The sequence below is a fragment of the Notothenia coriiceps genome, unplaced genomic scaffold (genome assembly GCF_000735185.1).
Source record: "Notothenia coriiceps isolate Sejong01 unplaced genomic scaffold, NC01 NC01_scaffold00032372, whole genome shotgun sequence".
Classification (NCBI taxonomy): domain Eukaryota; kingdom Metazoa; phylum Chordata; class Actinopteri; order Perciformes; family Nototheniidae; genus Notothenia; species Notothenia coriiceps.
Window position 1 is genome coordinate 101676 of NW_011365073.1, and position 9956 is coordinate 111631.

General features: G+C 40.5%; 1 protein-coding gene across 1 annotated transcript; it reads right to left on the reverse strand.

Annotated features, from left to right (window-relative positions):
- Positions 1-724: 724 nt before the first annotated feature.
- LOC104960767 (BMP/retinoic acid-inducible neural-specific protein 3-like) lies at positions 725-9134 on the reverse strand. Its single transcript, XM_010788921.1, has 4 exons — positions 9103-9134; positions 7154-7344; positions 4680-4870; positions 725-814 (listed from the first exon to the last, which is right to left on the reverse strand). Exons 1-4 carry the CDS (start codon positions 9132-9134, stop codon positions 725-727), a joined length of 504 nt encoding a protein of 167 aa, XP_010787223.1.
- Between the last annotated feature and the right edge of the window lie 822 nt (positions 9135-9956).

The window sequence follows — 9956 nt, forward strand, 5'->3', positions numbered from 1 at the left end:
TGTCTCAGCCCTGTTTCCAAAGTGCTGATTCTCTTACTTTTACTTTACATGAAAATAAGGTGCCACTCGCCACGCCCCTCCGTGAGATATTTGGTTAAAAAAACCAAAATGGTGCTCTAGGAGGAGATTCAGGTGATAAGGTATTAAAGTTATAAATTAAAATATATAATAATAATATTTAATAATCAAATATAACTTTGTGATGTCTGTTTTACAACTCAGTGACATATTACATATTTGTGTGAGGAGCTGCGGGCCAAAAAGTTTGTGTTTATTTTTGGTTTCAAATTATAAGAATCTATTCTGATATGCAATGAATTACAAGCATATTTTGGAGCTCGAATCTACCATGTTACTTTCCACAAACATAGGAAAACAGCCAACATAAATGGGTTCTCTTTGAATGTAGAGAAAAGTCAATAACTATAACCAACTTGACTATGATAGCATCCAAAGTGTTAAACTGATGAAACTGATGTACCTCGGCGAAAGGGAGCAACAAAATTGATAATAATAATGACTTTGCTAGTTCTAGGGAGGATTGCAGCCCCTAAAGTCAACTTTGTGGTGAAACCCATTTAATTTCCTCCTCTCTCCTTCAGGACGAACCATTTGGCCTATCGGGGGTTTAAGATAAGACGTGGCTAGCTTATCATAGCCAGCGATAACTGAAGAAAACGAACGACAGCGGGGATTTGCGAATGCTCTTTATATACCTGTTCTCTTACCCCCCCTCCCCCGACCTCTCTCCTTTGCGCTCCCTCCTTGTGTATTCCTGTTCTCCTACAGAACGTGCTGCAGCTTTGAAATAGTGCTTTAAGGCAGCAAGGCACAACTCAAGAGACACAGTGTTCCATTTGAAGAGGTCATTTATTTGTATGGCATGAAATGAGGTGAAGATTAATAGCTACACTACATTTATCTGAGCAAGAGATCAGTCAAAGGCTTTGTCTGAATACCACAGCGTCAGCAAAAAGGTCAACGGCTACCACATATCCATTTAACATCATTATGTTTACTTCCCACTCTCTGCCTACAGTTTCTGCTTAATCTTGTGTGAATTAGTTTCCTCGGTTTGTGATGACGTATAAGACAAATGTAAATTGATGTGCGTTGAAATATTCGCCTTCAGCTTCTTCTAACTTCTGTGGGCACAGGGATTTACATTGTGTATCATTCAAACATCTGGTTGTTTGAGATGTCCTCATTACTCCTGGTTTAATGTGATATATACCCTTTCAAAAGGCCACACTCCCTTCATCCATCATAAGCAAGGAAGGTTGTTCAAGCCACTCTGATTATCGCAGTCAAGGTTTCACTTTGGAGAGAGAACAAGTGCAACATTTGACTGATAGAACAATGCATTTGTGAATGTTTATTTTCTTGTCACATTATGTAATCTGACAAAAACATAGCCTAAGTCATGACATCAATCATGTTTATGTTTAGGTGGCTCCTTTGTTTGGTTCTAACGTTTACCAAGAAAATGTTTGGGTTATTTCTAAAAAGGAATAAGAATGGAGCCCTTTGAACAATATATAAAACTTTCTGAAAGGCAGGTGTGTCTTATTAGAGGAGCATTTTTTCCCTGTTGCCTCCTGTTTCTTTCATCTCATATACGCGTGATTATGTGAGTAAATTGGGGGCAGTGCCAGGCATGGAGTAAACAATTGGCACTGTTCATTGAGCCTCTTCGAGAAATTTCAAAGTAATCACAACTGATAAGTTATAATTACATCTGAGATATCTGCCTGTGACTTCATAAATGTCTCTTTATACATTCATTGCTATGCAGATTTGCGATGGAGGGAAAGTGTTTGAAAAAATAAATGAAATCTTGCCCATGGCCTAATATCACAGTCTTACTTTTTGATCATCAAAGATAGTTACGGTCTTCAAAGCTAGTTATGGTCTTCAAAGAGTGTTTTCATTTAGCAAAGACAGATGTATTAGTCCTTGTTACAGATGGGGAAACAGGTTTTTTCTCTGTGGGTGGGTTTTCTTATTTGTTGAGCAAATGTTCCGTCTGCATCCTGTTTTGAACCAATACTTATCAACACATTATAAAACTGCCTTTATCCTTACTCTGATGACTGTGGTTAAGCTGTTGAGAGATCACTTGCTTTGCTTAAAAAACATTTCATGAAGAGCTTACCGATAAGCCAGGCTTTACCGATAGATCCATCCATTGACTGTATTCATAAAAAAACAACTGCAAATATTCATACTTTTAAACGCATATATAACGTACAATAACAATACATTGTGAACATAAGAAAGGAAAAGGTAATGGGCAGGACTCAGGTGGCATAATGTGTTAGCAAAGGTTGTGGAGAAAATGTGAATTTCATCATTAATATTGAAATGGAGTCTCTTTTAGTGTCTCTCCTTGGAGGTCATGACATTTATCTTCTGTATCAGTTGGCCACACAGAATTTTAAAGAGCAATGTTCGTATTATGTGCTGAGACTTTACATCTCTTTAAGTAGGTATTCTATTAAAGTACATAAAAAAAGGAGAATTTGTGAACTAACCGAGAAATGAAATTTAGCTGCAGGTTAAAGTATTTTGTTGCCTGCATATATAACATGATTAGCATCCTTTTAACATTCAATATGTGTTCATTGAGCAGCAATCATTGTAGATTAGTGACAAATACTCTATGTATGTCAGATTTGACAAAGTGCTTTTCCCCGGAAACATTAGCAAGCAAACTAGGAAATTACACTGAACAAAAATATAAATGCAACACTTTAGTTTTTTCTCCCATTTTTCATGAGATGAACTCAAAGATCTAAAACATTTTCTATGTTCACAAAATAACCATTTCTCTCAAATATTGTTCACAAATCTGAAAAAATCTGTGATAGTGAGCACTTCTCCTTTGCCGAGATAATTGGCCTTTTATTGTGGCCAGCCTAAGGCACACCTGTGCAATAATCATGCTGTCTAATCAGCATCTTGATATGCCACACCTGTGAGGTGGGATGGATTATCTCGGCAAAGGAGAAGTGCTCACTATCACAGATTTTTTCAGATTTGTGAACAATATTTGAGAGAAATGGTTATTTTGTGAACATAGAAAATGTTTNCTGCTTACCATCATAGATCAGTGGAGACATTTTTTTTATTACTATTTAGTTTTTCTTTATTGTTTTTGCCCGTTCATTCGCGAGTATGGACAGACGAGGCTCTGCTCCCCTGCCTCCCCTGACTGGCCCTGTCGCTGACGCATACGACTAAACGGGCATAGGATTAACGCAAACGCAATCGCAAAAGGAAGGCTTCCGGTCCACACGCAATGTTCACGATAGTGTCTGGTCTACCGAGACAGGCTCCGTTTAGCTCCCACCGCTGGAGGACAGCTGCAGTACATATGGCCAGGAGCCCTTTACGTGCGCTGTTTAAAAAGCTTCCTGTGTTAAGTTTAAATCTTCGAAACAAAAAAAAAAAAAAAAAAAAAAATTTATAAAAGTACGCGTCAAAGGGTCTTCTTTGTCTATATTTATTGAGCTTTAAAACAAATGAATAGACGGACTCTATATAATATATAATAAAATACATGGAGCCTCTCTCTTTTCCTCCCGTCTCTTCGGACAGCGTCAGTGCTGTCTCATGCGTCGCTGATCCAGTTAATGGAGTGACGCAGGTCGACAGTAAAAATAAACATGTTTATAACTTGGTTTAGGTAGTTTGAGAGGTAATTAAAATAGCTAAGGGCGATGATCTGAGCCTTGAAGTGTGTGTTTTGCTCCGTTCACGCTGCATCACAGCGGGAGGAGCTGCAGGCGAGCAGAGCTGCGTGTCTCCGTCCTGTCAGATTAAGACTTCACTCGCGTGTTATGTCCATATCGAGAGAGAGTGGATTGAATCGGCAGTGTCGCGCAGTGTGGAGCTTACTTTGAACGCGTGCCGTGAGCGCAAGAGCCCTGGAGGCCGGGGCTATGCGTCATCAGAAGAATGATCGTTATAGGGCGTAACACGGAGCCGTTGGACCCCCAGTAGCGTTGGTATGCGCGTTCTATCCACCTTGGGACCGTTATCGTTTCCGCAGCTGTTTACTGTCATATTGCGGTCGTCCTCGTGTGGCCGAACGGTCTATATGACACTAAACAGTAACGCAAACGACCGTTTTCGTCCTCGTGTGGCCGGGGCCTCAGAGTTTAACCGCTCCTCCTTCGTGTCGAAAGGAGCCAGTTGAGGTGGTTCGGCCACCTATTAAGGATACCACCTGGACGGCTCCCTAGGGAGGTGTTCCAGGCACGTCCAGCTGGGAAGAGACCAAGGGGTAGACCTAGGACCAGGTGGAGGGACTATATCTCTTCGCTGGCCTGGGAGAGCCTTGGGATCCCCCAGTCAGAGCTGGTTGATGTGCCCAGGGAAAGGAAAGTTTGGGGCTCCCTGCTGGAACTGCTACCTCCGCGACCCGACCACGGATAAGCGGGAGAAGATGGATGGATGGATGGATGGATTTGCAAAATGTGTATGCAAAAAAAGTTTGTACAAATATGAAAGACATGGTAACAAAAGGTTGTCAAGGACGTAAGTCAAACAGTTATCGACCAAGACACTCAGCCTCTTGAATCTTTACCATCTCAGCTTATTGTCAATGTCTGCATGATGATATTGACTTGATTTTGGGCTGATGAACAATAGAGATAGAGATACAAAGGCATTACCTTGATGGCAGTTGAGGCGATCTGGATGTGGTGCAGCTTGCGCAGAGTGCTCTCTCTGTCGATGAAGTAGGAGGCAGCCAGCTGGTGCAGAGCCTCCAGAGTCACAATGGACGAGTTTCCGGAATAATCGCTCACCTCTGCTTTCTTACTCAGTTTCCTCTTGTCCACAAATATCGTTAAGGCCTCCTCTCCTGCACAGAAATTGTATGATTTCAGAAAATTGAGATTACAATTTGTAAAGTGACACAATATAGTGTTGCTAATGCGGGCTTCTCCATGGCTTAAGTGTGTCTCTCCTCCTACATAAAAACAAAGAGCTAGTGTCTTAAAGAGGCCCTATTATGCTCATGTTCAGGTTCATATTTGTGCTTCTATTGTGACATGTTTACATGCTTTAATGTTTAAAAAGGGCTTTATTTTTATCGTACTGCCTGTACTGCAGCACCACTTTTCACCCTGTGTCCGAAACCATATACCAGTTTGCTCTGATTGGTTAGCTGACCAGTTCTGTTGTGATTGGTCCACTACTTACAGATGTGTTGGAGATGTACCGCCCATTAGCTTACCACCTACAATGTTTTGGAGCGCTAGCCAAGTGTAATGGAGTGATGTCACTCTTTTACAGAATAAAAAAGTAGTAAACAAAGGAGTTCAATCAAGGCGTTTCAGGCAGGGGGTAGTGTTTGGGAGAGAAACTCACTCTGGAGGGAACTTTGGGATTCAAGCCTTTGCCGACCATTTACATGCACACAACATGTATAACACACAACAGGAAAACCTCAAAGAGACATAAGGCATCTTTAAGTGTTTTAGTGATTATTGGTGGTTAAGCCGGGTAAATCAAACATATCCAGGGTCTGTTGAACTGGCTCCGTCGTACAGGGCACTGGAGGCAGTAACGTGTAACTCAGCAGAATCTGAGAAGGCATTTGTTTTCAAATTACCACGAACAGTAATTTACACAAATCTGGTTCTCCATAGTTATATGTGTATTCCCAAGTGAAAGAAATTAGTTTAATCTTAATCTCGATGTGCATAAACAAATGCCCACACACACACACACACACACACACACACACACACACACACACACACACACACACACACACACACACACACACACACACACACACATATATTCCTGGTGGTTAAGATCCCTGGAGCAGCCATACAGGAGCCCCTGAAGCGCTATGGATACTTCACCACAATTAGAAAAAGCCACGTGACCCATCAGTAGCCGTAGATCACAGCAATCAGTCTAGGGGCCATGGTGCAGCACACACTCTTTGCTTGAGAGTCTCCAAGACACTGCACGTCATATTCCTCATCATAATGCAGCGTTAATGCTATATGGCTATTTTTTCTGCCCACTGCCTCTCTTCCTCGGCTGCTGAAGGGCATCCTCTTGATATCAGAATCTATTTATTAATTTCATTAAGTCCATATGTTTCCGAACATAGAGGCTATCCATTGAGAACCACAGAGGCATATCTCTGGCAACAATCCAAGGCAAACTTCTCATTCTCCTCTCTTCATACCACTAAGTGCTGGCTGGGAGCCAGTGTGTGTGTGTGTGTGTGTGTGTGTGTGTGTGTGTGTGTGTGTGTGTGTGTGTGTGTGTGTGTGTGTGTGTGTGTGTGTGTGTGTGTGTGTGTGTCATGTGGGGGGGCTGCATCAGCTCAGGAAGCTGGTTCTGTTGCATTATATACAGCCACTCACAACTGCGACTTTTTCCAAACCAGGACTCAGTATAAAATAATTGACAAGTGTTGCTCTGTAAAAGCAAATTGGATCTGCAAGACTCGCCTCGACTTCTCTGGCATCTTGAATCTTTTTTGTCTGTTCTTTTTTTCTTCACATAGACATAGAGGAACAACAATGCGAGTGGCTGGTTTACTGTGCAAAGGGTTGAACATGTATTCCAACCTCCCTGAAGAGCAATATCTGTGCTGCCAGTGCCACGTTATGTTGCTATGATGAGTTATTCAGCTAGTTACTGTGACTGAGTTTGGACATGTCAAGGCTATGTATATGTGACACCTTGGTTAGCATACTCTAAAAGCTTCTATAAACATACAATGGAATCTCAGGTCATTCTGAAAATTACACATTTTCCCTCATTCTGGAATACATTCTGATTTTACCTGGGTCCTATAAACTTCAGCTCAACCTTTATTTGCATAGCATCTGTATATGCTATGTCTATGTCTATGTCTGCTTCAGTCTTATTCTGCCTCAAATAAAATGCCTATTGTTCCAAGGATTAGTGTGGTTTTTGACTGCCTGCTATTGGTAATTGTGAGCATTCACGTGAGCTAGAATGCAAGGCTTGAAATTAAAAAGTGGATGGAACAGTGAAAAAAACACATTGCTGGTGGAGTCAGTTTATTCCAAGGGTTCGATAAGTTACCATGAGGATATCTACTGTAACATTGTAACAAAACTATACTCAGAACAACAGATGCTTTGTTTACCTCCCAGTGTAGCTGACAAAAGGAAGTGAGTCCCATACTTCCTGATCAGGTTGTCAGTGATCATCTGGGTGGTGGGCCTGCGGCCTAAAAGTCGAATGTTCCGGATAAATTCAGGAGTCAGAGGTAACGAAGACTCCAAGAAATCTCTCCTCTCCACTGCCAAATTGTTCACCTTCCATCTCCCAAACTCCCTGGAAAAAAAACAACATGTTCAATATAGAGTTCGGTTTTGAGAACTGCAATAATATTTACATTATTAAGTCTAAAAATAACAAAACAAACTTGGCACATACATTATGAAAAGAAAGGCATTGCCAGCATAGAAAGAAAACCTTGAGGAACCAAAGAATATGGATGTTCAATCCCAGACCCCTACACACATTCTCTCTATTATTATTTGTACAAGATTTGCTCTTTGGACTGATGTTACATTTGACTACATACAAAGTTATTCTACTTCAAAAAACTTCAAGGTATTCATTGGAAACTTTCCCTGTGAAATGACCTTCACAGATACTTGTGTGTACTGCTTGACTTGCAGTGCCACACTTGGTTTAACAGAGAGAGCTTGCTATGTATTAAAAACCTGAATGTGTTTTGTTTGTCTGACATTTGGCAACAGTACACATTGTAGTCTCAGGGCATTGTGTTTTGAGGATAAAGCTTTGCAAATCAAAGAAAGTAACTTATTGTTTTTGAATATCAATTCAAAGCAGCTCAGTTTACTGGAATAAAACATGCCAATCTCCTTCTTTGTTGTTTGGATTCAGAACAAGATTGCCCAAAGACATTTAAATGGTTAACCTCTAATAGTTTATTTTCATCATGTTGCATTTACGGCAGCTGGAATTTGAACACGAAATACATTGGGGACTAACGATAGCTGAGAGTACCCCATTTTATCATTTTATTTTTGATCTAAGACACTAATGATTGGAATGTTTTGGAGAAGCCCCATGAGTGTCAAGTTAATCACCAGTGGAGCAAAAGCAGAGATAAAACTAACTCAGCAACTTGTAAATGGAGGCTGAACTGTGATTACTGACAGGAAATGCTTGTTGCGGTACTATACAAGACTGAGTCTCAATATCTTTCTATCCACTGTTCATTAGTTTTCCATTTTTGGTCATTAACTTAATAATGTCAGAATTTAAATGTTATGAAGGCCCAAGTGGAAACGTTGAAAGATGACCAAAATGATTACGATTCACAATAACAACTCATTGGGATAAAAATGTTAATGTTGCAAATTGCATGGCCATCCAAACCGCAGTCTTCACCGAGAATTACAATTGCTTCTAGGAAAAAGGGATCAAATCTTTGATTTCATATGAGAAGTTAAAACTTTGATTTAGTGGCACTACAGTACAAGCCAGGATCACCAAAGTCAGTATGTTTAATCCTCTAGTGACCATCTGTGTCTGTAAACAATTCTTAAGAAATCAACCAATAGTTGGAGGCTTGTGGCGCAGTGGATAGAGCGTTGGTGTTCGGATCAAGGGAGCACAGGTTCAAACCTCACTGCAGTCAGCATGTCGTTGTGTCCCTGGGCAAGACACTTCACCCTAAAATTGCTCCTGTGGGGATTGCCCACAGTATTGAGTATGTAAGTCGCTTTGGATAAAAGCGTCTAACAAATAAAATGTAATGTAATGTAGTTGTTGAGATTAAATGGACTGTTTTTATATAGTGCTATATCAAGTCTTTAAGTCCCCTCAGAGCACTTTATATTAACAAGTCATCATTCACCCATTCACACCCCATTCATATACTGTAGAGCAATGTTCCGCTTGCTCAAGGATGCTAACATTAACAAACATTCACTATTGGCAATGCCATCTGGGAGCAACTCTGAGTTATGTATGTTACCCCAGGAAACATCAACATGTTGACTGCAGGGGCTGGGATCGAACCCACAACATTTTGATTGAGAGCCAACCCCACCTCACCCATAGTCGCCGAGTTCATGGTAAGTGTTCATTCCTATCACAAAAGCTCTGCCAAAAGCATGGCTAAAAATGCAATATTTCCAATGAAAAATGTGATGTACCTACAACACACTGTGAGGGAGCCACATGGGAATCATGTACATTGTTGAACAGAAGTGATACAATATATAGTCATTCACACTGTGAAGGCCCTTGCTTTTGTTTCTTCAAATATGTCCTGCTAACAGATGCACCTAACCTTTTATGGTGAGGTCCTCCAGACACAAAGTGCACATGTACCCAGGAAGCTGTTTTGCCTGGTCATTTAACTCAATGCCTCTCAAAGTAAAATTCAATGAACTCATTTAGATGAAAGTGCTTCCACTTGCCCCAAGGAGCCAAAGTTACGGCTCATACTCTGACCACTGCTAACCTGCTGTCATAACAAACTGGATAAAATAACCGTGGGCTGAACTCCTTGTGAGTTAAGCAGAACAAGATAAAAAAATTCAAGGTTGAAACTGTTTTTTTAGCATAACATTTTCTCTCAGAGTGAGCATTCAGTTTAGGACTTCTGGGTCTGTATCACTGCTTTGCGCTTAAAGGCCATACAATATGAAGATGTCCTTTTAAAGGTGACACCATTTATTTATACTTATCAATTACATTTGAACAACAAATAGATCAATTCCGACTACTGGCCAGACCTTAAGATTGTGATACAGTCTCCTTAAACCTTAATGTAAGAAAACTTGTGTCGAATAAAGTTTCCAAAGCTATTCATAATCTACACTGAACAAAAATATAAATGCAACACTTTTGTTTTTGCTCCCATTTTTCATGAGATGAACTCAAAGATCTAAAACATTTTCTAT

Excerpts from the sequence above, each read along its gene's own strand:
- LOC104960767 (XM_010788921.1), bottom strand. The coding sequence starts at position 9,134 with ATGAACACTTACCATGAACTCGGCGACTATGG. Across the intron at positions 7,345-9,102 it reads CATGAACTCGGCGACTATGG|GGAGTTTGGGAGATGGAAGG; the intron begins GTGAGGTGGGGT and ends TTTTTTTTCCAG. Across the intron at positions 4,871-7,153 it reads TTTGTCAGCTACACTGGGAG|GAGAGGAGGCCTTAACGATA; the intron begins GTAAACAAAGCA and ends ATTTCTGTGCAG.